The following is a 27,149-nucleotide window of genomic DNA, read 5'->3' as shown; positions in this document are numbered from 1 at the left end:
CTTACTGCCTATGAAAAATCCAGCGAGTAAGGCTGCCAGTGTTGCTAAGAGCCTGAGGAGACAAACAGTGAAGCAGAGCTTACTAAACACTCGACTTAGCTGTTTTTTTTATCAAATTTATTTATCTGTGAAAATTCTATCAACACGTATTTACATATTCACTCGACAAAGTTGCGGCTCCTGTAAGATTCCAAAATCAAATGGAAAAGGATTCAAAAACCTACAAATTAACAACAAACATGCTTTGTTTTTTGTCCTTTTTAAAACACTATCAGATACTTGCTCATTACATAAATTATATATAACAAGGAAAAAGAAGAAGATTACTCCACAAGCATACACAAGAGGCTAAATCCTTTCGTAGATGGTATTCTGACGAGAGCTCGATGGCAAAAGCAAGAACAGGTCTGAGGTGCTGCTAATGCAGATCCTGTTGGAGGCTCCTGCGCAGAACTTTTAAATATATTCATCTATCTGTAACATTTACGTTTTTGCTTCACTTTGTCAAACTCCACGGTGTCCGCACGTCATACTTTACTTTCTCACAACATTTCTATTTAAAAACAACACGCCAAAGTTGCATTAATGACGAACTTCTTCAAATCCTCTGACCACACCGTTACAAACTAAGACAGGTAATAACACAACACTTCATGGCAATGACTAACTCTTGAAGTACAGTACATGTAATGTCAAACACCAAAACACAAATCCCTCCGTTTCTGAGGCTCATACTTGCTCTTATGTATCTAACGCGCGGTCAGTGGTGAATGGGTGGCCTTACTTTGTTAGTATCTGTCTTCCGTTGTTTCTCTGAGAAACAACGAGTGGTTGCAGTGGTTTTAGCATCATTAAACAGGAATCTGTTCAATGAGCCCCGAGGACTCACTGAGGAGAAAACCGTCCTGGCTCCAAATCTGTTTCACGGCAGTGAAACCTTCAGACTGTTAATAAGTTCTACTCAGTTAGGAAGACAGTCGGAGAACCAAAGAGCACAAAATAGCCCCTTTGTCATCTCTGTGGTGCTCAGACCCTGACGACCGGAGTTGTGACTGTGAGGGGAACCGTGGAGCCGGTGTCGTAGTACATGTCGATCGTGGTTTGGTCCGTGGTGCCGAGGCTGCTAAGGGAAGTGCCTGTGCCCATCTGCCTGTCCCGCAAACTTTGTAGGTAGCTCTGAGAAGGACAAACAGACGGGGAGAGCAGAGTAAGACACCCAAATGATGGTTTCCACGTTGTACTATCGAGAGACAAATCTCCACTTTTTGAGCTTTCACTCGTACTCGTCTGAATAACTGATGCTATCAAAACACTACGGCACACGCTGTGTTGGGTGACACTGACCGGTGCCAGCAGATCCCCAGCGTAACGTTTGACTGGGGTGGGTTTACGGCGGTACGTGCCTTCCTGCCCACCTGCCTGCTGTCGCTTCTTGGCGTCCTTCTCTCGAATCCGCATCAGCTGGACTCTCTTCTGTCTCCGACTGATGACAACTGTGAGACGGAGGGAGGGGGGGGAGCAGAAGTCTGATTCAAAATATGCCTGTGAAATCATCACTGAAACATTTGTGTCCACATGGCAACGATTGTTTTTCTGAGCGCCAGCGAAAAATACCAGCAGAGTTCTTTAACTCCACAAGTTAAAAAACAAAGCTGTTTCTCAAATGCATCGATAGATCATTTAGCGAAATAGCAGTGGTCACCCTTTTTTTAGAAATAGACCAATTCAGGAGTGATAGAATTTTTGGTATTTAGAAAGCCTTTTTACTGCCACTGTGCAATCAGTGGTGCAATGAAATATAAAGTGTGCAAACACACTCCAAAACACAGCGAATGGCTGAAACGACACAATCAATATTCAAGATGCCAATAGTTTTACAGACTAATAAATACTTGAAATAATGAAAGGAATCTTATTGATCTGTGCCAGTGCTCATTAGAAGAGTTCAGAGCTCTGCTGACTCAGGAGAGAAACTGTTCTCCAGTCTGTTCTAGTTTCAGTGCTCCTGCACCGTCTGCCAGAGGGCGGTCGAGTGAACAGTTTGTGACTAGAATGGGAAGAGTATGTTATTACTTTTTTAGCTCTGCCAAGGCACAGGGAGCTGGCGAGATCTGCAGCCAGTGATCTTTTTTTTACTGTCATCTTAATTACTCTTTGTGCTGCTCTCTGATTTGCTACTGAGCAGCTGGCAGGTTAAAACTCTCTCCAACAGTTCTGTAAAAGGTCACTGGCAGTCAGCATGGGTACAGGCGGGGCATTTAACTGGACTATCTTATCTTTGTCCCAGTATACATGCAAAGTGTGTCCGACACTGCAACGGCTTTTACAAAATGTAAGAATAGAATAGAAAAATACTTTATTCATCCCCCAATGGGGGAAATTCAAATTAGTCAAGTAGCTCAATTTTTTTTTAAATATTTACAATGATTGTATTAACAACAAACAAGGCACAAGTAAGGCACAGCTTGTAACTTTCTCTGTAGGAGGCTGAATGGTGATTTTGTCTGATGACGCTGCGGTTATAAAAATCAGGATTTTGTAAGAGCAGACAGCAGTTTGGAAATGCTTTTAGTGACTACAGTGTTTTAGAGTCTCGTTGAGCGTACACATGCAGGAGGGATCTGACCGTCGACTGCATTAGCTGCGCGTGTTAGTCTGGCTTTGAGAGCTTTGGACTAACGTGTTTATAGAATTTAAAAAGTCCGGTATTGATCAGACCAACAAAACGATTCCTTTCTAGTGTCATGCTTACTTTCTCCCTTAAATCTGTTTTTGCAGGGAAGTCTTAAGAAATGTTGGCACTTCTTTATCTTCCTGACCACAGAAGAGATTTTAGCTGACCAGGAGAAGTCGAGAATTCATAACGAGTCGGGCAGTATATCCCAATGCACTTCACAATTTATCTAACTGCTTCTGTCTTCTCTCACATCATCAATAAAAACAAGTGACCCGGCAACACGTGCCTAGGCTAACCCACTGCCTCCATCCATTTTCACAGATGATGATGCATGATTATGAGCTGAATCGAGCTGTGTATCATCCTTACCCTCAGTGTGTGAGAAGCTGTCATCCGTCAGTTTCCACTGCACCAGCACACCGATAAGGCTGAGAGCGGGCCAGATGCCCAGAATGACCCAGCTGTACCAGCAGAGTTCAGTCCCGGGTGTGAGGCGCAGGCAGTCATACACGTGCGTGGCCAACACCAGCATCTCCACAAAATAATCAGCACACACTGTCATGATGGCTGCTCCGAACACAGCAGTAGAGACCATGGTGAAGATCTTCTGCCACTGCAGTGTCAGCACGGCAAACAGCATGCCTGTTCCCAGCAGACTGCCCAGGGGCACCCAGACTGTGGTGGGAGTGTAGAACTGGTTGGTGACCAGCAGGCCCGCCAGAGCCAGAAGGAGTCCCAGCAGCAGGCCCGTCATGAAGAGGCCCACACTGCGCACCAACATGGTGACCAGGCCACAGAGGAGCCCGATGCCGAGGCCGATACCTGCGCTGGCCTCCACACTCAGTTGGGTGTCCAGCACGTGCTCCTTGTGGCACAGCAGGAAAATGATGACTGAACCGAACATAAGACCAGAAAGGAACATGACAGCTTTGAAACAGCGGTAACCTAGAGGGAAGAGGCACAAGAGAGATTCAAAATAAGGAATCAGGGACCATGGCAGCACAATCAAGGACGTCAGACTACATCTGTTAGCACATGTGTACACTGTCTGAATGTGTGATATTCTGATGGCGTCTTATGTCAGTGCAGATTGCAGTTCACTCAGAGGCAATGTGTGTGAGCTGGCAGGGGTCCTCACCAAAGAAGCAGTAGATGATGCCAAAAAGGCAACACATGGAGGAGATGACGGCAGGGATGACATCGTATTTTCTCTCTATTTCCAAACTACAGATATCAACATTAGCTGTGCCTGCCCCCTCCCCTTCGGGGCCCAGCGCAGTGGGATCAGTCATTCTGGTTGAATGTTGGAGGCTCTGGGACTGGCTGAAGTTCGGGATGAGGGTAGAACTTCAGTCGGTATTATCTCAAGTCCATCTGTGCAGGACGGCCGACTGTGAGAGAAAAGCAAAAGTTTAGAAGAAAAACAAGGAAGCGTGGCCAAATCCTGGTCAAGTAAGAAGTAAAATACCTTTATCCTGGTTAACACAGAGAACACAGGCACACGGAGGCAGGGGTGAAGTGTGAAATCTTCAGATCAGCTGTGACTTCTTGTATGTGCAGCTGTCCGTGTGACCTAAAAACAAAACAAAACAAACATATTCATTCACTAAAATCCGTGTGCACGCTCTGTTCCCTTTGAAGAGGTCGGGATCGTGACCTTTACCCTCCTGTGAAAACCACGTGCCTCTGTGACATTTCACTGAGTGGGTTTTATCAGCTTATAGGTAAAACGTGAGCTTTTTGTTCTCATTTAGCATCAATTCTTCACTGCAGAAAAGTATCAATGCATTTGCAGATGAAATCACTTAATGTTTCCTTTTTGTTTCACCTCCACTTACTTCTTTGCCCTTTCTTCTTTATGATTTCTGTTTCAGCGGACGTGCAATCACTAGCACTCTTGAACGATTATATGATACTTAAGCTGGCAGGCCAGGAGGCAGCCACAGAGGGCTGCAGCAGGGCTAAAGACATATGGGTGGACTGCTCTCTCCGAGGCTGCTGGCAGGCCTCCTGTATGAGCTCACCGCAACTGAGATCGAATTACAACTTATTCACATTGTCTGCTTGAGACAAACAGTCAGGAACAGTCGGCCCTGCCTTTTGTGCTTAATAACTGCCAGCGTCTCTCCCTTCTCTTCCATCCTCTACCGCTCCTTCTTTACCTCAAAGTTTGCCCAACCTAAATTGTTTTGGTCTTTTTCTTTTTTATATATACACTAAAATGACACACAATTGTCTTGCCTTTTTTCCTCTCTCACTCGGACACAGGACTGTGTAATTTGTGTGTCCTGCCCATGAATGACTTTACGTGGAAAAAATGAGACCATTGCAAAGCTCTGTTTTCTCCTTCAGCCACTCGCAGCTCTTTAGTGTCTCTATCAGGGAAAACTGAAATTCTTCACCGAAAGACGAGACAGAACTGACGTTATGTAGAACTTTAAGAAAATAAATAAAAATAAAACTCACAAACATAAAAACAAGGGTTTATTAATGCATACATTATTATGCAAACTGTCCTAACATGAGCCATGGAGAGGGTGCAGCAAAAGGGTTCACACTGATGAAAACAAGTCATGAGGAAACCTGAACAAAGTGCTGTGGGCAACATGGTGGTTAGCGGGTGGAGCAAGTAAACAGCAATATGACAGAAAGAAGGTGTGTGCGTACATACATCTAACATTCTGAGGAAAGTTTTTTAGCTGAGGTAATGCACCCCATTGTGACTCTGAATATGATTTAAAAGAGAATAAACTAAAGCGCCGTAATCTGTAGTCATATGAGAAGCACCGAGAGTTTCTCCGAAGCTAAAGTATGAAATGTAAAACTGGACCAAACGAACCAACACATAACACGTTGACTTTTAGTAAATGACGAATGTGATCGTGTTAATAGCTGCTGGCTTATCTCATCGCATTTCACCCCAGTTGGCCTTTGTCCAATACGACACCTGGTGCCAGATGTGCACGCCTTTCTCCTGCTCCCAAACTGGTCTTCAGAAAGACAGAATGAGCACCTCGCATATTCCTGTGGTAAAGTTTTTCGCCTACATGGAAAAAGTGTGATTGGGATTATTCTCTGATTTTGTTTCACATCGTCAGCTTTCACAATGTGCATCTGATTTACTGTAGCAACTGTAGGTGCTATAAATAACTGCAGACGTGCGTTGGGTGTAATGGATGTGGAAGGCTTCTCTGATGAGACTTCCACGGGGCTGTTTAGGAAAACAGCAAACACACCGTGATCCGTCTGTGCATCTTCACACAGGTCGTATACTGCACAGGCTGTTTGTTCATCTGTTAGATTGAAAATGTACGAGCCCATGCACTTTTTGCCCGCTTCTTTATAAACCAACCATTACTTTTTTTCCACCTCTTTCCTTTGCTCTGAACTCACAGAGCTCGTTGTTAAGTTTTTTTGATTTCAGGTGTTTTTTTTCTAGAAGTTTTGTCCGCAGTAAAACTGAGCCTCTTCTTTACTGTTACTTTTATTATCATGTCTGCTTGGTTGGGGTGCAGATGGGTGTCTCAATTATGTCAATGGCAAAATGAGGGGAGTGAAAATCAGGTTCGTGCCTGTGCGCATAGTTTCTTTATGATTGGGATTCATACGAGAGAACCATACTTACTCACACCTTTACAAATCTGACAAAAATGAATGCGTATGCACATTTCTACCCCCGTGCGTGCACACAGCTTGAGTCACAAACCAGCACAGAGCTTCATATTCACCTGTCAAGTGAGCTTCTGCCACTCTGGGTCTAGATTTTCTTGGTATAAAGAGATAATTAACCAAATCTACACAGCATCCGAGTCCTTGACACTGTAATACAACTTCCTACTAATATTTGGGGTCAGATAATAAAGTAGACATCTTGCATCACAGTGTAGCTTATTATTTACAACCACTGTCATTACACACCCACAAAGTGTGGTCGGCTAACTACATTAAGTTGTATCACGAAAAAAATAAAAAAAATTTAAAAAACTGAGTCCTCGTATTTGATCACAGAGCATACTGCAATTATAAAAAGTGTTTTTATTGGCAGTAAAGGGAGCTTTGGAAGTGTGAGCTAGTTAAAGTTTCAGCACTGTTTTAACAGTAATCTTATTTAACGCTGCACACATATACTCCCATGTCTCTGCCTCATGTTACCTCCCCTCCTCACAATGGTGTCCTATGTCTGGCAGGTTTGGAAGTCAATGCTGCAGTGGGAGAATAGAGCCATTATGGGGCAAAACAAAGACTCCGAGGCCCATGCTGTGACCTCTAGTGGCACTCGGAGGAAACCATGCGGATGAAAAAGGAGACCACATAAAGATGGCTGAGAGCGGCAAGGAAGCTGCTACATCCCCAGTTGTTTGCTTTGAGATGGGTGCCAAGTATTTGCCTTCAGCGAGCTGGTGAGTGACTGGGGTGGGGAGGGCTCCTGCCTAAAAGCACAACTATCTGGCCGAGCTCCCTGGAGGCCCCAAAAACCTCCCAATTCAGACGTTTCTGCAAACTGAAGTTGCCTGGCAACAAATTCAATGCAAGTCAACTAAAGTAAACTTTCAAACAATGAGGCGGTGATTGTCATACTATAAGGGGAGTAAAGGCAATATTAGTCTGCTGATATCTTCACCATAAATGTTCTGAGTAAAGATGAGTAAAGACTGATTTCAATACAGTTCTGGTAAAGGGTAAATCTTGTTATTCAAAAAACAAGAAATAAGATTTAATCTAAATCTAGTTAAGAGATGACAACCAGAAACTCAAGCAAGTTAAAAGTGAGCTATTGGAATATTATCTTGGCCTTCAGTACACTTGTACTGCGGGAGGGGGCTGAGCCGAGTGCTCAGCTGCCAAGGAACATGCAAGGCTGACTGTAAGTTCCCTACATAGCTAATTTGGGTGTGTTTAATCAAGGAGTGGGTGCTGTGTGATCACAGCCAAGGATTCTGCGAGAGCTCCCCTGACATGACAGCTGGGACCAGCTGAGGAGCCGAAAACCTGCCGTGTTACGACTTAGCTGTCTGACCACTTTGCTTTAAAGACCTCACCGAGAATGTGGGATGCACTGAAGTCCAACCCGTGCCTTTACCTTAAACTGAACACCCCAACCAGCTGCAAGGCTGACCAGCCCGGGACAAAAAAACAGGAACTGTGGGAATTATTTCATCTGTCACAGTGCAATGACGCCTTATTTTGTTTAGCCTAAAAGCGTAGACACGCGTAAATCTGAGCACATCGTCACAATAACTGCTTTTACTCAGAACCATGGCGAACAAGACATCAAACGCGCAGCTACTAAGTTTCCTGCCGTTCCATAGCAGGAAACTGAGCACCAGATGAGGAAGTGGAACATCACGTTTCAGCAGGAACTGACCCCTGTGATTGTGACACGGAACAGAGACAGAGACGAAGCCTCCGATTAACAACACCGAAGCTGAACAAAACAAACAAACAAAAGAAAAACCTCCGACAAGAATATCAGACTGACACTTAGAAGGCAGCTTTAGAAAATATCATTCTTCATTTCAACTTCTCTATAAGGCATCAGGAGCACAAGCGGCGTTGTGATACATTGAAAATAAGCTTGTAATCTATTTGGCTCCCAGGTTACTTTACTTTACTTTGTAACACTCACCATTGTGTCACAAATGCCTGTGCTTATGTGACTGAGGCTGAGAGGGGATTTTGTGTGCAGGGGATCATGCCATGTTTGTGTACTGTAACAACTTGCATAATGAACAAAGCACCAGATGATAGCCAGTTTTCACATTTACCAGACTTTGACTGTTTAAAGAATTTGCTTCTCTTCAACATTTACTCTGAATTTGAGCTCCATGCAATCGTATCCGAGCTGATAATGTGCAACAACAAACATAATGGGAACTTGGAATCCCGAGGCCTTAAAAAGCGTTTAAGGCCCATTAAGTTATTTTATTTGTTAATTCAGATCGACTTTTCCCCACTCACGCTTATCAACCGCTGGCAGACGAAACACACCCTGAGCAACTCTGAGCCAAAACTCTCCCAAATTCTGTCTGAATCTATGATTGATTTAAATGCAAAATTAACTCTTTTGTATCTCTGTCCACTCATGTCTATATCTGAACAATATCTAACCTTGTTTTCTTTCATAATCTCGTCTCTTCCTAACAATAGAAGTCTTTCATCTTCAGACAGCTACTGAAAAGGGGGCAAAAAAAAAAAAAAAAGCAGATAACACAACGAGGAACCTTTTGAAGGAGAGTCACATGTTGTTGTTGCATAAGTGCGTGCCATACATCGCATGTGCTTTTTCACACAGCGAAATTCCATCCACACACGAGCTGCAGTAAGTTATAGTTGTGATTCAGCCATGCAGGGAGGAGTGCGCAGTGTGTTCTGCAAGGTGGGGCCGTTCTATAACGCTCCATTAGGGTTCTGTGGTGGAGAAGAGCATTTAGTGGGCACGGTTCACATGGTAGTGAGAGTGCAACAGTGCAGCTCTGTGTATGAGACATCATGTGCTGTCGATGAGCAGGTTGGAGGAAAGAGCCGAAATGTAAACACCAATTATGCAGAGGTGTCCTCGGGCGAGAAAACCGGCACATTCATCACCCCCTCCCAATGTAACAGCAACAGAGCAAATTCACAATCAGTGCAGAAGAAGAGCAAACTTTATATCAACACTTTTCAATCTTTTTTAGTTTGTTTGTTTTGTACAAATGGAGTTGGTGTCCAAGGAACAGGCCAGTGGTTAAACTGATCATTTGCAGAGAAACTATGCGTGCTATGGCAGAGGAGCAGTCAGACATACACACAGCAGCGGTGGTTCAGACCTCCAATGCAGTGCCCATATATGTCTCCCACAGCAGCTCTATCATTTGGAGCTAACCCTCTTTGTAAAATTCTAGTCTGCAGTAATTGTACCTCCTACAGCGACTCACGAACCTAAAATATCATGCATGTCCTTCATTTTCCAAGCCAACTGAACACCCTGTCATCGAACCAATGTTTAGAGAAGGATAAGTAGTCTATGGATGGATGTTTCAGATTTATGGCCATGGCTTTCACTGTGGTTCCCATGTGACAAAAGGGCTTTTCTTGCACCCGGGAGTCGACAGTGTGACCCAAACTCACACAGATAGGCATCGGCCATTTAAAGAAAAGAAGCAAGGATACCCGGAGTTTGGTTAAGTCCAATAAAACATTGAACTTGAGTTACACTTTACCTGATCAAAGCAGTATTCGACAAACCCGATTGATTGTAACCCGATACAGTACCCGTATGTAACATCACTCAGAAAGTACTCTGAAACTAGCATTGATATGAAAATATCTATATTCATATACAGAATTGGACTGTGGCTTTGTTGTGGTTTTCTTGAGCATCGCACTCAGTACTCCAGTGAAGTATTTAGAGATGAACCATCAAAGCAACACACTCGAGATGCACTTTCCGAGCAGAGCAGGCAGCTAAGATTAACCTCAACAACAAGATGAACACATATGCTGTAGTTCCTCCACAACAATACTCATATTCATGACAGCAATCATTCTCCAGTGTATAGATCGGTCCACGTGCAGGACGTACTACATGCAGACGCAGGAGGAAATGGTTGGCCCCATGGTCACATGCGAACCCAACCGGCCTGAGGACTTCTGAAGTGCACTCAACTCAACAGCGTCACAGTAAAAGTGCATATGTGTTTGTGATGTATGAACGTCTTTATGAACACAAACTAACAACAGAGGAGAAACTGAGAAGCATCCTGTCATTGGCTCCCATTGATTGCTCAAAACTAACCACAATTTAATATAAGCTCAAAATAGTCACAAGGAGTAATAAAAGACTCGTCATTTTTAACTGCAGATGTCAGCTGAAGCTAAAACTAGATGTTTCCATCTTTAGCAAAAGAGATGCATTCAATAAGAAGTCCATCCAGTCAACACTTTCATTAAGGTACCACAAGCTGAGACTCAAAGCTTAGCGTGTGGTTATTGGTGGTTGCGTTTAAGGAAAACACTCCCTGTGTCTGAAGCAGATAAAAACACAACTATGAGCCACACTTGAAAACTACCATTTTCTCCCATTAATTGGAAATTTCAACTCTCTCGTATGGGTCATGGTGTGTTCTGTTGTCATTTTGTGTTATCAACAATCTAAGAAAAGAGATTCTTTAACATGTTGTTGGCGCACTGTAGGACAAAACTAAGACCTTTGCTCCCATGGTAATTAAAAGGCACACGTAAAAACAACTTGAACAGCCCAACTCCCATTAAGCTCTGTTTTTCATGTCTCCTTTCCTGTCTTCTCTTTTCGCCTAAAGCAAGGAAGGGCTTCCTCTTTGCCTTTTCAAAGGGGCAAAACCATCTGGTGCAGGCTCACAGAGTAGGTCATGTAGATGGTGGTGGGGGTGCTCTACATCGAGTGGCTGTAACTACAAACTGAAAGCGGCCCAGTAAAGACAGGATCTGTAGGCTGTCATCACACAGCCCAAAAAAATCCAAGAGGCATTCCCACCCTTGATCCCACAGCAGAACCACAGGGTAGGGCTTTCTGAAAGCTACACGAGCCACAAGGAGGATGACAGACGTGTCCACATAGTTATGCTCATATACAGCAACATTTTTAGTCAATACCACTTGTAGACTTGTAGACACTTGCATACTGACTTGGAAACAAAAACAAAAAGCAAAAACAACCCACAAATGAGCAGTGAATACTTTCTAATACTTGTATTTAAGAGCTGAAGGATAGGCTTTTTGTGATCTTGGACAACGTCTGCGTGACTAACATGAATACACATCTCTGCAGAACCATGGTCTAAATGCCTGGTTAAGTGCTCATGAATACAGCCTTTATGATCCTGGATCATTATGCCCTCGAAGGCTGAAGGACAAGTTGCATTGTGTGCCTCGGGAGTAAAACGGTTTGTGCAGGACGGCTACGTGTTATGAGAAACATTTCCAGCTGTAGAGTTTGGCATTGATGAGTCAGATCTGGAATGGGATCATTCATCTGAAATCAATCATCACTAATGGCAGAGGAGGTAATCGTTTCCTCGCATTTGTTAACCGAATTCATATGTTCGCCGACACTAGATTATCCCAACATTGGCATTTAAGAGCAAAGAACAGCCTCGATTTTGTAGACATTTACACCGCGGACGCAGAGACATGTGTACGTGTTTTTTTTTTTTTTAACTTTACTTTGTTAGAGACGACTTACCGACGAGGCTGTGTTCGGCAGCTGCAACGTCTCCCGTTGACAATCGGCCCTGTCAGGCAGGAAAAACAGCCCACCATTCAAAAAGCACAAAAGCAGCGCTAGGGTACCAGGGAAAACCGGTTTTTATCTCAACTTATCCCAGGGCTCTTCACTAACTCACGAGCTCCTCTGGACCGACAGCGGCGGCATCGTTTTGTTCCTGTCCCTGCTTCATGCAAATCTTTTAGTCAGACTGGCTGTGACTGCCGGCAGATGTGAGGAAGGTTGGCTTGTTTCTATTCTCCGCTGCCTCTGAGAACTTTAAATTAACCGTTCAACTTCCCGTCCATGACTCGACACGAGTCAAACTAAACCTCTCTGGAAAATCTTAACGTGAATCCCCCCCACCCCGACCCAACTTTCCTCTTCTCCTCGCTGAAGTAAATGGCTCTATGAAAAAAAACAAAAGAGAAAAACTTTTCCCTCTCTCCCCCCGCCCCGGGGTAATCCTCCCCTCTATCTCCATCCAGCGTCGGCAGTTGGGCCGTTGGAAGTCCGAGGGTTGGGGAGGGGGGCCCAGCTTCAAACAACCAGCCGTATCACTACACCAGACAGTCCAACAAGCTGATTTTTTTTTTTTTTTTACCACCAGTTTAACATAAAACAAACAATAGTGAACTTATATGAAACACAGCAGCCATCTAAGCATAACGTTTATTCACGACAAGCAATAGCTAAACAATGCCAGGCTAGCTTAAATCTGCATTCACACGGACTAAATCTTACTGTTATAATTCAGAATATAATGCTCGTTATGTTTCTTCACTTACATTAACAGCAATAAATGATGAATTGAATCCCAAGATACAGTGAACAACTTCTTTACTGTTCAAGTGCAAATTCAATCATATATATCAATCCGCCAAAGGTGCAATTAACCTGTAACTACATTTATCGCATTTACAAAAGTGTCGTTTTTCCTATTGAAAGTATAGCTGTACTTTCTAAACATATTGTATTATATTGAACTGTGTTTTCAATACATAACAATGATACATGACTTAATAAACTTAATAAGTTGTGATAAAAATGTCAACAAACATTTACAGTGGCTTTATAAGTCACTACTTACATTTTGGGTTGGCAGGTTGTCATTGGTGCTGCAGTCTTTGTAGCTCATCAGTTTATATCAATATGAGCTATCAAACATGAATTTATTAGGAAGAACTTGAATTGTACAAGTACACATACAAGAATTGAACATTTCTGCACGCTTACAAACTCGTTATTAAGTTTTTAAGACACATGGCCCAAAGGATTGAGCTGGTACATTCAGCAGTGAGCTGTCGTTAACTTTTATAGGAGCACATCTTTTCTCAGTAACTACCCGGGAAGAAGGGTTTTCTCGTTGACGTTTAAAAACTAAATCCACGTGTATTGGTGCAACTCATTGCTATTTATTTCCCGTATCCAGACAAGTTGCTCAGAAAGAGAGTCATTTCCGTACAAATTATGTGATTCAACTAAACAGTGTATTTCCTGAGTTGAAAAGTACAGTTTACCCAAACATTAGACTGTGCCCCAAGTCAACCTAAAGTAAGTGAGAATCTCTGGAGGTGTCTTTTTTGGAACTTCCTTCACACAACCTTTGCAGGGATTTACCTCCATGTGTTGCTTTGAATATCTTTCTTAAGCGCCTTTCTAAAATATAAGGTGTTACAAGCACCACGTGGTTTGATTAAACTTTGAATACCACTTTTAAGGACATTTAAAGGGATGAACAACTAATTTAATTTCCATAACCAACTGTTAAGCTTAAAGTTTCAATATGATCAGAATTGAAGCAGTTTCTATGTGTAGACAATTGCTGGGGAAAATGTACAAACTTCAAACTCTCATCTGGCCTCTGACTGAAAAAAAGAACATGTCTAAATGAATGCTGCATTTGTACAGCCTCTATTTACTGAAAAGTTGATTTAATGACCATAACAGTACATCTGTTGATCACATGTAAGCAATACAGCCTCCTGCATTGCTGCTCACAAAACCATGAGTCACTTCTGTTTATTATACAAACCGTCGCTGAATGCTTTGACTTTAATTCAAGGAGTCATTTCTCAGTGCAGAAAAAGTGATGTACCTTTAACCTTGTAAATTCATGAACTACACACACACACACACACACAGAGTGAACGGGAAACATCACTGCACTCACCTCACAGCAGTATTTGCAGGTTGTCAGATCTGCTTTTTGGGTCTCTGGGATGGGGGCAGAGCAGATGCTGTGACAGGAAGTTACTAACGTGGTCCAGATGTGAAGACAAAAGACCACCTCCTACACAGCTGGAAAAAAAAATGCTGATGACTACAGGCAGTGACTGCAGACTTGCACATGATACAGGACTCATAGGTGCAAGACAGTCTCTCAGTCATCTAAATACATCTTTTTTTTTTTTTAATGCCAGTTTTTAAACGGAGGAAAAAGACTGAGACGTTCATCTGGTCTCACTTTGTGCGGCGTTTCTCGTTACTTCAGAAGATCTAAAACACTCATCAAATAAATTAACACATCTACATACTGTAAAATAAACACTTCAATAAGAGTCTACATTTCTTAAATACAACACATGATTTACAATGGTGATAACATATGTGCCCTCTAGTGTTAAAAGTGTGCGGTGCATCAAGGTGACAACAAAAACAACCAAAGCCACTTCTGTGTTGTGACAGCTGAACTGTTTTATTGATCAGTATCCACGGAGTGTGCTGAAAAATCACAATGACGTCAAACCAACAAACAAAATTATTTTTACGGACAGAGCACCTTTTCAAATAAGAGATGGAATCATTTGGTTGATGAGGGGCCTGTTGTGCAACGTTTGCACTGGGAACATGATGTTGGAAAAGCTCTAAATAAGAACAAACACAAAACAAATGAACCAGACGACTGGCAGAACTAATTCATCATAACTAACCAAATACAGCAGTGAATTATCTAGTAAAGGGATAACCAAATTAATTTGCTCGATAGGATCTATGTATTCACAGAGCGAGGACAAACGTCCTATGACTTTGAGTTGTTTGTTATTCTGTCTGAACTTTCTGCTCTGGACTGTAGACCTCCAGAGAAAAGCAGATCCTTCTGAGTAACACGAGGGACTTCCTTGTCTCCAGTCCATTAAGCACCATCTTTAATCCTCTTCCTCCTCTTCATCAATTAAGACCATCTTCCGCCTTCGTTTAACAGGAGCAGAAATATCCTCCCCGTCTGAATCTGCGTCACCATTTGTATCCACATCCTTCACAGGGCTGGAGTCATCCCCTGTGAAAACATCAATATACAAGTCAAATGTTCCATTCTACCATCATGAAACGCAGTTATTGACCAGTTACTGGTCTTGGCTAAAATGTAAATCCTGGGGGAAAAAAAGAAGTGTGAGATTAAGTTTCATAACTTTGGTCAAAGGCGGGTCAAAAGTCTTTTGTCTGTAATCATCAAAGTAACATTAAAATCACAGCAGGAGCACAATACCTTTCTCCTGCTCCTCATCCTCATCGTCATCCAAAAGTCTGCTTCTGCTTCTTTTATTTGAGGTCTTCTCCTGGGACCTGTTGTGGACATGCACATGTGAAGAATAAAGAAAAGTCAGGGGGGTCTCTGTTGTTGTTTTCCTGATAAATAAATTCATAAGGCGACACCTCACCTCTCGGTTACACTGTCTGTAGCATCGGCAGGAGTCAAATCTGACACAGGAGCTTAAAAAACAACAACAACAACAAAGAAGATGTGAATAAAGTTATCAAATTCATTTAGTTATTCAGCAGAGGCCAAACTTTTAAAGAAGTTTCATCTTAAATGCTGCTTGACGATGCCTGCTTACGTAGATTGGCAGAACTTATCAACCATAAAAAAGAAACGGTGCCAATAAATTGCTCACCAAAGTGGTTAAAAAAAAAAAAAAAGAAAAAATAAGCACCCGCTAAATGGGATCCATGTATACAAAAGAGCTGGTGCATGGTCTTATTTCTTTGGAGTGTTTGGCATTAAATAGTTTCAGCAGACCTCCAGAGCTTTTACTTCCACGCAACCTGAGGGAGCTCTGTGTAACTCCTGTCTGTATTTATGTTTATTTTGTTTTTCTATTTCCAAAAGTCCATTAAAGACCGTTATTAATCCCCTGTCTTTGCTTCACAGGAGCACAAGCATCCTTTTATCACAATCTACGACACCCCCATAAGACAGCTCAAATGGCCTTTCCATATTTAACCTTATGGTTTTGAGTTGCTGCTTTTTTCAGTTGCTCGTTTCCTCAGCGATTTCAGACGCATCACAGGATTACCTTTTCTGTCCAAGGCTTCTCTCATATTCGGTCTGTTTGAATCCCAGGAAACTGAAGTTTCAACATAGCTACCATAGATACCATAATGTTCTCTTTTAGGATAAAGCAGGCTTTTATAAGAGGCAAGTTTTACATGCACTATGTAACTTAATGCTAAGCTATTAAGAAAGCTGTAATTAAATGTTGTTGTACGAGGCACTTGAAGCCTAAACTCCCACACATACCTGTATCCATGACGGTGTGGCGTTTCCTCTTGCGTGCGAGCAGAAGAGCTCTCAGAGCCTGAGCCCTGTGTTCACCTGAGACCTCCTCCCCCTCCTCCTCCTCCTCTTGCTGCTGCTGTTCTTCTGTTGGGTCCCTGAGCCCATCTTGCTCCTCAGCATTTTCAGACTCGTCCTCTCTTGGTGTCAGAGCCGCAGCTGCACTCCAGAGCTGAGATGGACTGATCTCTGCTGGGATCCTCCAGAAGGTCTCCTAATTACAGAGAAGTACAAATAAATCAGCTGCAAATCTTTAGATTACAAAGTTGGTTCTTTGATATACATTAGTCCAAACTGATATTTCAGCCAACGTGGTCTCAAATTACAGCAAAAACAGCAAGACAAAGGGCTCCAGTGCTGAAATGGTAATGAAATATCACCCACATTGTATGAACAGATGGAAACGCAAACAACATCCCATTTCACAGACTGTTTGCGCCTTATGGGTGCATAAAAAGACGTCCTCGTTAACCTGCTGCTGTTCTTCTTTGGTAATTCACACAAGCCACACAGAGGGGGCTCAGACCCACATCAGTGTGTGCTCCTACACATCAAGTCGGTGTCACAGAGTGACAACAGCGCCGCAGGTTAGACGCGTTCTGTGATGCCTTACACACATAGTCTGTTCATGCACTCCTGCAACGAAAGGCTTGAAAGCCACACGTGCTAAGGCTTTGCCACACGCACTTGTTCATCAGCAGGAGGCCGTATCCCCAGTTTGCGCAACAGCCTCTGAAAGCTCTTGTTTTCCATCGCTTCTTCACTCGCCTCAGCCAGAGGCACCAGTGGAACAGGTTGGGACACACCTGGGAAATGGATCAAAATTTTATGAACAACAAATGAATATTTTTTTTCCCACATGCACCAAGTTTCTAAGAGAGCCCTCCCAAAATGAACAGGATAGCAATGGAGTAATAACACACAAAAGGCTTTGGGAACAGAATCTTTCCACAGTCTTGCTCACCATCTTCATCACGATCACTTGCAGTTCTGTTCAGACAATTCTGCAGCCACAACAAGGGTCCAGACATACCTTTTATTAAGAAAAAAAAAAAAAAAAAAAAAAAAAAAACACGATTTAAAAAAAACTATGTAACTGATCCTACAAGAGCATGAGGGGTAATTTTGGAATTCGTCTAGCAGATGAAACTGATACTTGGGGAAATACAGTTTAATCCATGTAATGTATAATATGTGAATTTATCATATTAGTCTGACTGTCTCCATCTAGACTAATCTGATATTTAGGCCTTTGGCTCACCTTCTTTTTGTAGAGCACGCACCATGGCACCTAGATCAGCTCTCCTCTCTACTGTGAGGTTAAAGCTTTGGCTCTTCTTTCCACCATTTTGTGATCTTTCACTCTGCTCATCTTCATCTCCCTCACTCTCTTCAGACTCATCTTCATCATCCATGTCCACAGAATCATCTGGGAGTTCTTGGGTTAGTTCAGCAAGAAACTCTTCTTCAGTCTGCAAAAGAAAATATATTTACTATAGAATCACAATTTCTTTAACCATATATACAGTATTTTCTCAAATAGTTTGACTGTATTTTGATTTCAGGTTGATTTAGGTATAAAGGTGAGATAGGTGTGGTAAGGATCTTCATCTACAAGATAAGTCTGCAGTGACTCTACCATTCCATCTCCAGACTTCTTCCCCTGAGCGCTGCGGCTTCTCTTCTTATAAAGTTCTCGTCTCTCGGACACCAAGCCCATACTGAGCAGCTTGTCCACCACACGTGCACGAGACCGCTTGGCTGTAATCTTCTTCAAGATGTTACCCAGCACATCTGTAGACACATAATTTGTTAGAGGTCCCATCACAACAGACAAGTAATTGGGATTCTTGCACAGAAACTGCAACAGAGAGACAGGCAGCGAAGGGTCAGTTTATTTATCACGTATTCGAACCATGATAACATTGCTCCCAGTACCGTCAGAGTCTTTGTACTCTTCAAAGAGCATCTGGAGTTCTTCCTCCTGCTCCTCAGTCCACAGAACAATTCGAGTACCTTTCCTTCAAATAGGCAAAACAAAAATTGCTTTATTAACAGTCTTCATAATATTCAAACACAAACTTTATTGCCAGAAAAGTTGGGAAGTGAAAAGAAATTAAACCGAGTCTCTTCACTGACCACTAAGTTTATAGAATATCCCACAGCTGAAACATAAGGTGCTGCATTCAGCAGATTGATTGGCGACAGGTGAGGGTGTCAGGAGTGGGTACGATCAGAGCCCCCGCCAGAGGCTTACTCTCGCAAAGCAAGGATGGGTTGTGGTTCACGACTTTGTACCAAACTCAGTCAGAGGATGCACATGCATAACGTGCACAATGCTGAATCTACAGTGAAATGACTCAACGAGTCCAGGGAATTTTCAGTGGGTAAAGGCCAAGGATGGAAGCCACTGTTGAATGTTTCATTCAACACAGTCAGCTGCTTCATCCAGAAATGTAACCTGAAACTGTGTTACGCAAGAATGAAGCCGACCATCAACTGTGCAAAAACGCAGCTGAAATCGCTGGGCTCAAGTTCGTCTCAGACGGGCAGAAAGACGTTGGACTCGTTGTTCTGAGGTCAGATGAGTCCATGTTTCAGCTACTTTTGGGTTCTAGTTTTCTGGTTCTGTGTCCCAAACACGAGAAAGACCAGCCAGAGACTAGCCTACCTGCTGCCCCCATCTGTCTTCCATTGAAAAAGTAGGACAACATAACAGCAGAATTCTTGTATTCAGCAGGAATCGACCCAAATTCTTGTAAAACTGCAGAAATCATTCAAATTCAGTTCCCTCTTGATTAAAAAGTGTAATTATAACAATGTTAAAAATGCCTCTATCCCAACTTTCTCTTTTCTTTTTTCGAGCGCGTTGCTGGAATCAGCTTTCAAATATGTTTATAATTTGTTGATATAATAAAGCTGGTCAGTGAAGACACTGAAAATAACTTCTTTGGTTTAATCTCTGTTAAACAAAGGTTCAAACAAACAAATCACAGATTTTAATTTTTCTCGTATTTTTTTAGAAACCTTCCCAACCTTTTTGGAAATGCGGGGTTTGTATATTGCCATATGCGATGTATTCATGCACAGTACGGGTACATACTTCTGTTTCTTCAGCTCTTTTGCGTTGTCCACAAGACCCATATGCACCAGTTGTGTGACTACATGTCGCCGAGTGCGGTCGCTGTTGCTGAGCAACGGCAGCAGAGTCTCCACTATGTCTGGCACTGAGCACAAAAACCAACCCTCAACGACAGCATCTCAACGTCTCGGTTCACAGTGTGCAGCTGGATGTTTTCACCGATAACACAGCAGTAAGAAAACGTGCAAACAAGTGTAAAGCGAACCTTCAGAATCCCGATGCTCCATGTAGAGTTTACGCAACTCCTCTTCCTCCTCCTCAGTCCACGTTGGCTTCTTTCCCTCTCTGACATGTTTAAGACAATGAAAGGTGATGACTTTAAACTGGAGACATAAACACTAATGCATCTTTAACCTGTAACAGCAGTGAGCGTAACGAGGCACGCGTCACCGCACACCGCAACAAACGAGCGCACCCACCCATCTTTGCTGTAGCCTTCAGTCATCTCACGCACGGCCCCCACATTTTTCCAGAAAAGCAGTTCAACGTATGCCTTGTTGTTTTGTGCTGCCACTGAAAAGAAACGGTTCATCACATACTTGGCAAAGGTCACTAGTTCCTGTGAAAGGGAAGTGGAAAAAAAAAAAAGGAGTAAGTGCTTACGTATAATGAACAGCAAGCTTTAGTGTCAGCAACATGCTTTTCTCTCGTGTCATAACTACCTTGTAGGCAGCTGCCGCAGGGTCGCTCAGGATTTTGTTGAAAAGGTGGAAGATTGAGAGCTGGAAAAGCAGGGCGTCCATTTTCAGGTCAACGGCTATGCGGTGTAGCATTCGAGCTATGCAGTGGTTTGTGTGGGGTGTGTTTTTTGAATAGGATTTCAACAGGAGAAGATATGGATGCACAATGCTGGGGTTGGCAAACCTATCAAGGCCAAAAAGAAGAAGGCAAAGGCTCCAAAACATGTTTGTAAACCAACTCGGATGCTATTGTCTTGCGAGTCTTTATAAAAAGATGAGGCATAAGTCACACTGGCTATTTTCCTCACTTCTTGATGAAGTCTAGAAAGTTGAACTCCAGTTCAGAAACCTGAACAGACTCCATCTCTTCCTCCTCTAACTCCGCCCCATCATCTTCCTCCTCCACCAAAGTCTCAGGAGTCGGTCCTAAAATTAAAAGTTGACGTCAAAATGTTGCATAGGTGCGGTGAAAAAAAAAAACCCAAACAATTAGAGATACGTTTAACAACCCACTTGGCAGGTTGGCATGAAGGATCTGCTTAAGGAGTTCCAGCTCCTCCTCAGGTTCGACATCAGCTGAACCAAACACGTCGCCCTCCGGCCACACCTCCCTTAGCAGGACAACAAGAAATCATTCTCCAATTAGATAACTCGACAAGTATGATTTATTTTTTTTTTTTTAACTCATTTGCAAAACTTTGGATCATAAGATGTTCAAGTTATTTGTAATCAGCTTATTGCTGTCTTTGTATCAACTCAAACAGAATATCTTTAGGGTTTAGTTGAACTTTCATCACTGGTGCCACATTTTACAGAATATATCATAAAAACTGGTTTTTCATTTAAAAAAAGAAAATGTCTGCATCACCTCACTATGTACTGATAGGAAAAAAATATATAACCCATAAACACAGGTCATAACAATTCACTCAACTTTACTTTATGCCAACCCTACAGCGGCTAAACGGTGGTTTGTTGTTTTGAAAACCATGACAATATCCATTTGTCTAACTGACCTGGCGGCACGCAGCAGCCCCAGAGCTTCTGGTCCCATTCGAGCGAGCAGAGCGTCTTGCACTCGCACCATAGCCTCTGTACGCTGCTCCTCCAGAGGGGTTTCAGATGTGGCATCAAAAGGTACGATACTTTCAGTTAAAGACTCTGACAACTGCAGATAAAAGCCCAAAAGATACCATTCAGTGTTTGTAAATATGTCCCTTTTGACTGTGAATCACAGACAACTTAATTCTAGCACCAGTTCATCGCAGTCTTTTGGGACACTCAAGACCTCTTGTGCACAGTCTGTCCTCCGCCAAAGATAGGCCCCGGCTCCCCCTTGAGGCTGGTTCTCACACTTACATGAAACCCCGTAGCCCTGAGCTCCTCCTCCACAATCTTCCAGGTATCCTCCAGCAACTCTGGACTAGTTTCTGCAACAGATTGGGTTTTTTTGCCGCGAGACTTCTTCCGCTTCACCCTCTTCCTCTGCAGAGTCAAAAGAGCAAAAGATATCAACAATTCAACGAGGGTCAAAAGAAAAAAGACGCACGCCTACAAAGAAAACAGTAGAACTCACCTGCACAATTAAGTTTTTCCGACCTTTGCAGAAGCGTTCTAACATGCGCAAGAAGAGGTGCGTTGACTCCACCAAGTCCTTAAGGTAGGAGTGAGGCTGCTTGGTTTCATCATATTTTCTCAGTAAAGTCAGGAAAATCTCCCTATACTCCATCATGTAGAATATGTTACCTAAAGCAGATGGTAAGTGTAAACATTTTCGGAAATGACCCATATCCAACTGAAAAAACCCAACTACAGCCGATAATCTTAATCAAAGTCTGCCAATTATTACTTTTAACAACATTAGAACTCTGCCGAATGCTTTCATCGTGCGAGCGGTCCATCTCGTTCACAGTTAGCAGCAGTTCTTGATACGCCTTCAGTGCCAAGTGCATCCTAAAGAGAACAAATGATATGAACATGAGGGAATTACAAAAGCATCGGGGCCCAGCTTGCTTGTTGCCTATGAACTGCCGACCTTACCTTCGGGACCAGGACGTGGCTTCTTTGCGGTCCGTCAGCAGCATCTCGTAGTAGTTGGTTATGTTGCGTTCAATAAAATGAAAAGTACGGATCGACATGGTCTCGGAAACCAAGTCGGCACGGAAACCGTTGCCACGGTTGAATGCCATGAAAAAGCTGAGCGCCCACAGATAATAGGTCTCGTCGTGCTGCTGCGTCTGCTCGCGAATCAGATTTTCCTGTCGAGAAGATGTGGAAATACAAAAGAGAAGCCCATTCTCCCTCGTCACAAATACAGACACTATTCTATTATGTTTTTATATATTGAAATTTCAGGCACAGAAAAAAAGAACTGCATGCTCCTTTTGAGTTCATGAGGTCAGAAAAGTCCCGAATCAAACACAATGACACATCTTCGCTCCTCCATTTCTATCATTTAAGCCGGATTTGACTGTCTCCCACTCATTGAATGACTCAACGGTGAGGTGAGTCTGTAATGCATTTTACTGCCTGCTAAAATAGATCAACAATCATCTGCTCACTCCAACGAGGGCAGTTTGGGTTGTGCAACACTTCTTTGTATGTTGCCGAATGAACAAGATTGACTTTTTCTGTTTGCGTCATGCTCGGTGCATTAAGACTCTAAATGAGTCTAAGATGCAAAGGAAAAGTAAATAAATCAAAGTCATTCATGCTGTTCTGGCTGACCTTAACAAGATACATGAGTCGATTATAGCAGTTTTCCAAGAAGTCCACGCAAAAGTCTCGCAGGAAGAGTCGAACGTTTAGGGCTGAGCGCCGTTTGTCCTCACATTCCTGGATCCTTCGATTCCTCTTGGGAACACGCCTCACCGCTTTGCCAATGTCATGAGTGTAATTTCTGAACTACGAAAACGAAAAAAGCAAACACAATAATGTTGTTAGCACTACTCCTACTAAGATTTCTTCTCATTAGGGATGAGCTTTGGAAGGGGCACAACTTACGTTGAGAAGATTTCTGTGATAGACCACATCTTTATCCCCAATCGCCTTGAGGCCTTGAACAACATATGACCCGCCAAAGCGAGAATGTCTGAAAAACACATCCAACACAAAAACTGGTTTAAAATAAATAAATAAATATGCACACAGTACATGGACACAATGTTCTTAACGAATTGTGATATTTAAAAGCCTAAATTAAGTTAGCATTCAGTGTGAGCACTCTTTGCTTTTGCTTTTTTTTTTATCTGGGATATATTCCATAAATGTGGCTGCTGTGGTTTTTATGAAAAACAACCTCCATGACAACAATTTGAGGATATGAGACCTGAGCAAAGGGTGCTTCTGTGTATAATGGCTCCTTCTACAAGTCTCCTCTTACATTTTAGGATGTTGAGACATCCCTCAAAACGTTTACTGCAATCAGTCTAATATAATAGCACTGACTCGCTTCCAATTAATCTAATTGATTCTAGGAAAATGAAATTTGCTGTATGAATACAGTGAAACTGAATCCGCTTTCCATCTGTGGACAGGAGGAAGAGCACGCCTGACATCCAGCGCACTGTGCTGTCAGCCTAGACACAAAAGACGACCTGCTTGTCTATACCTGTTTCCTCTTTGTAAGGTTCGAGAGCGTTTCTCTGCATGCTCCTTCTGCCTCAGTGCCTCCAGCTCCTGGGAGTCCCTCTGCTTTTCTTCTGCTGAACGAGCATTACCGGCGCTCACCAAACCTTCTGGTGTCTGTGAAACAAAACCAAGGCAGCTCCAGGATAGAACAACCAGACGTCTGTATGCGGTATGCCAAAAATGTTCCTCAGTCTAACCTGGTCTCTGAACATGAGGGAGATTATTTCCAACACATGCATACTCCACTGCTGCTCACTCTGGGCTGATGCGAGGAACTTGACCAGGTCATCAAAACCGCTCATGTGAATGGCCCACAGCACCCTGTCGTGGACACTGGCATCATCATCCACCTTCTACAACCACAGAGAAGACCGAAGATTGGGCGACGAGGCATTAAATCTCAGAGAGCGGTAAAAGGAATAGTGCAAAGCACACACTGGGAAATGGCAGAATCTCATTTAGTCAAACCTTCTCTTCACAGGGGTCTGCGGGCACGTGCAGCACATTCCTGACGAGCAGCAAAATCCTCTCTATCAGTAGATTGTCTTCTTCTTCTCTCTGCTCCCAGTCCTGACCGAAGGCAGCCACGTTAAGAAAAGCAGAGAAAAAAAAAATAGAATCATTTACTGAAAGATAGCGAGATGAACACAAATATGTCTGCTCTAAGTGAAAGACTCACAAGTTGTAGAAGGTTGTACAAGGTCTCGCTTAAAATGCCAAACACCCCCTCGCTGGCAAAGGCCTGAAAATAAACAGGACAAAGTTACAGGTTTTTTTTTTTGTTTTAAATGGAAGAACGTATCCAATCCAGACATATTCACTCCACGAATGTGATTGAAATACCTCTTTATAGGCTTGTAGATGAGATGTAACTTGTATAAAGTGATGCCTAAAGACTGGGTCATCTGGGACTTTACCAAAACACAGCATGGCGGGCTGAGTAAGATTAACCATGAGTCTGGAGAGGAACACAGACGAGTCAAAATATTCAATTATTCCCATTACCAACTGCTACTGTTTAACAGAAAACATCCATATATGTTCACAAAACCTCAGTGTAACAAAAAACACAATATCATATTTCCCTCACTCCAACAATATTATTACAATTTATCTACAATATAACATCTTTAAAGCATTCATGAGAACAGGTTTTTATCTCAAAAATACAGCTTCCATTTCTGTTCATACCTGATGCAGGCATCGAACAAGGCTTTTTCTTGTTTATACTGAACAATAATAGGCAGAAGGTCATTCTGGATAATCTGGCTATCGCCCAGCTGCTGACGCACATCACGGGTGTCGTCCTCATGACGTAAATACCGGATCAAGTCCTTCACACTCTCTGCGCCAAACAGACAACTGTTAAAGGATGGCTTCTTTTTTCAATTTCTGTTATTTATTTTTTTTTTAAAAAAGACACTTACCCAAGCAATCAGCCTCCTTGTGATAGGTGTCCCCCTCCAGATAACCAAGAGCACTGCACGTTGCCAAAAGTTCGCAGTTCATCTTGAACAAGTTTACACAGCATCCGCCAGAATGAAGGGGAGGAGGTTCAACCTAATCAGTCAACTTCAGGGGACCTTTGAATAACAAGAACAAGAAGGCCTTGAGAACACACCATGTTTCATGAAAACACGCGCTGTGTATTGCTGTCTGCTATAATTCTAACACAATTTCATGAATCAATCCTTTAAAAAAAAAAATTAAAATAGGGTTTTATTTATTTTTTTAATGTGCACCAAAAATACACATACTTTTATTTCCCACTATAAACTATACTAAGTAGGGGGTTAGGTCACACACAAAGGCAAATAATCGCAGTTAAATGTGTTGACTAATGGTATCATATGTCTATAACTGTGACAATTTATTTAGCGGCTGTGCCTATAACAATCCTTCATGCCAGCCTGTAAAAGACAGCGGGTTAACTCAGCTAATGCACCGCAGCTGTTAGCTCACAGCAGCACTGACCGCGTTAATGAACTTCTACAGGAAACAAACAACAAACCTTCAGATAATGTTACGCTCCAGGTGCCGTCCCCTACAGCAGTCAGTTAAGAAAGTTATTTTTAAAAAACTTATCCACTTGTGTAAAGCTGGTGTTTACCTGCCGAAATCAGACAACTCGAACAAGTCTCGCGCCAAGACGACGAGTCAAAACACAGGAAGCGGAATGTCGTCACGGTGGGTAACTTGTGTACCCTGCGTTTGGTATTTCAGGCACTGCCTTTTAAAAGTTGTGCTGAAAACTCTATGGAATGCTCGAAGTTTAATAGCAAATGTGCAAAAAAATTAAAGGATTCATCAAAAATCTAAATAAGAAACCAGATATCATTTGTATTCAGGAAACATGGCTTAAACTTGATGAACTTGATGTTAATTTCGAGGGTAAGCATGATTTAGTGTGGAGATTTTAACACTCAAAGCACGTTATGGGGTAACTATAATGATGAAAATGGGACAGTATATTGTAGAATTAATGGAAAGGGAAAATTTAGTTTGTTCAAATGATGGAAATGGAACAAGAGTTATTGTGGTTAAATCTGGTTTATAGAACAGTGTGACACAGGAGGAGTGCTGATGTGGTGTTTCAGTAGTGCTGATTGGGAAACATTTTGGCTTATTAGTGACCAGGAATTGCAAAAAAATGGATTTATACAGGGCTCTCAAGTCTCACGCAATGAGCGTGAGACACACGCATTTCAACAAGTTCACACGCTCACACGCCACACATGCCATTTCTCACGCTGAGAAATGATCAACTTCGTCGCACAGAAATTCTAATGGCCGATACTATAAACGAGTCAATGGCAGGTTACTGTGCGCTCCTACAGCTCAGAACTATAGCTCTGGTACAGCTGTCTTGATTTAGCAACCCATCGGCAAATCACAAAATAGAATTTCTCAGCCAATCAGAAAAGAGAATTTCTTGTTGCCGGGTGAGGTCTGAAATAGCTTTCAGCTGCAAGCACACGTTCCATGAATGCACAGCGGACATAACCTATTATGCTCTGAATGCGTGCAGAAGTTGTAGACGAGCTGGAGGTGGAAGAGAACCGTCAGGATCATCAGCAGGTCATATCTTCATTTATTTGAATCTTTTATTAGTTACTATAGTTTTCTTACTCCTTGTAAAAGCCCAGTACCTGCCGATTAAAGTGTTCGTTGGAGTAGTAGGTCTAAATATTCAGCACACACCCTTTGACATGAGCAACTTAATGAAAAATGAAAAATATGTA

The 27,149-nt window shown here is 42.5% G+C and overlaps 2 protein-coding genes across 5 annotated transcripts; both read right to left on the bottom strand.

The window, feature by feature from the left end:
- Nucleotides 1–111: 111 nt before the first annotated feature.
- On the bottom strand, nucleotides 112–12,288 carry LOC142377781 (transmembrane protein 198-like). 3 transcript variants are annotated; one of them, XM_075462093.1, is made up of 6 exons: nucleotides 11,877–12,288; nucleotides 4,146–4,250; nucleotides 3,816–4,068; nucleotides 3,047–3,622; nucleotides 1,345–1,493; nucleotides 112–1,176 (listed from the first exon to the last, which is right to left on the bottom strand). In XM_075462093.1, the coding sequence occupies exons 3-6, from the start codon at nucleotides 3,967–3,969 to the stop codon at nucleotides 1,027–1,029; spliced, it is 1,029 nt and encodes a 342-aa protein (XP_075318208.1). In that variant the 5' UTR covers nucleotides 3,970–4,068; nucleotides 4,146–4,250; nucleotides 11,877–12,288; the 3' UTR covers nucleotides 112–1,026. The 3 variants fall into 3 exon arrangements, with proteins under 3 accessions (XP_075318208.1, XP_075318209.1, XP_075318210.1); XM_075462094.1 differs by having other exon boundaries at nucleotides 1,029–1,176; nucleotides 1,404–1,493; XM_075462095.1 differs by having other exon boundaries at nucleotides 1,029–1,176; nucleotides 1,416–1,493.
- Nucleotides 12,289–14,585: 2,297 nt separating this feature from the next.
- timeless (timeless circadian clock) lies at nucleotides 14,586–26,061 on the bottom strand. Of its 2 annotated transcripts, none has more exons than XM_075462091.1 (30): nucleotides 26,018–26,061; nucleotides 25,335–25,490; nucleotides 25,099–25,252; nucleotides 24,751–24,865; nucleotides 24,587–24,649; nucleotides 24,376–24,477; nucleotides 24,105–24,260; nucleotides 23,888–24,021; nucleotides 23,281–23,368; nucleotides 23,005–23,181; nucleotides 22,318–22,535; nucleotides 22,127–22,230; nucleotides 21,854–22,023; nucleotides 21,637–21,762; nucleotides 21,294–21,445; nucleotides 20,791–20,888; nucleotides 20,586–20,703; nucleotides 20,260–20,461; nucleotides 20,017–20,156; nucleotides 19,803–19,882; nucleotides 19,559–19,682; nucleotides 18,394–18,476; nucleotides 18,095–18,249; nucleotides 17,717–17,927; nucleotides 17,420–17,488; nucleotides 17,143–17,261; nucleotides 16,420–16,669; nucleotides 15,560–15,611; nucleotides 15,388–15,464; nucleotides 14,586–15,177 (listed from the first exon to the last, which is right to left on the bottom strand). In XM_075462091.1, the coding sequence occupies exons 2-30, from the start codon at nucleotides 25,414–25,416 to the stop codon at nucleotides 15,047–15,049; spliced, it is 3,750 nt and encodes a 1,249-aa protein (XP_075318206.1). In that variant the 5' UTR covers nucleotides 25,417–25,490; nucleotides 26,018–26,061; the 3' UTR covers nucleotides 14,586–15,046. The 2 variants fall into 2 exon arrangements, with proteins under 2 accessions (XP_075318206.1, XP_075318204.1); XM_075462089.1 differs by having other exon boundaries at nucleotides 25,919–26,042.
- Between the last annotated feature and the right edge of the window lie 1,088 nt (nucleotides 26,062–27,149).

This window comes from Odontesthes bonariensis, chromosome 3 (genome assembly GCF_027942865.1).
Source record: "Odontesthes bonariensis isolate fOdoBon6 chromosome 3, fOdoBon6.hap1, whole genome shotgun sequence".
In the NCBI taxonomy this organism is placed as follows: Eukaryota; Metazoa; Chordata; class Actinopteri; order Atheriniformes; family Atherinopsidae; genus Odontesthes; species Odontesthes bonariensis.
This window is presented reverse-complemented; position numbering and strand designations above follow the sequence as displayed.

Bases quoted from the DNA above. Each gene is read 5' to 3' on its own strand.
- timeless (XM_075462091.1), bottom strand. From the start codon at position 25,416: ATGAACTGCGAACTTTTGGCAACGTGCAGTGCTCTTGGTTATCTGGAG. The intron at 23,369-23,887 runs GTATAGACAAGC...TGTGTTTTTCAG, and splicing joins ACCTTACAAAGAGGAAACAG to ACATTCTCGCTTTGGCGGGT. The intron at 20,704-20,790 runs GTGGGTTGTTAA...TTTTAATTTTAG, and splicing joins CCTTCATGCCAACCTGCCAA to GACCGACTCCTGAGACTTTG.
- LOC142377781 (XM_075462093.1), bottom strand. From the start codon at position 3,969: ATGACTGATCCCACTGCGCTGGGCCCCGAAGGGGAGGGGGCAGGCACA. The intron at 1,494-3,046 runs GTAAGGATGATA...TCCGTCTCACAG, and splicing joins CAGCTTCTCACACACTGAGG to TTGTCATCAGTCGGAGACAG. The intron at 1,177-1,344 runs GTCAGTGTCACC...TGTCCTTCTCAG, and splicing joins CTGGGGATCTGCTGGCACCG to AGCTACCTACAAAGTTTGCG.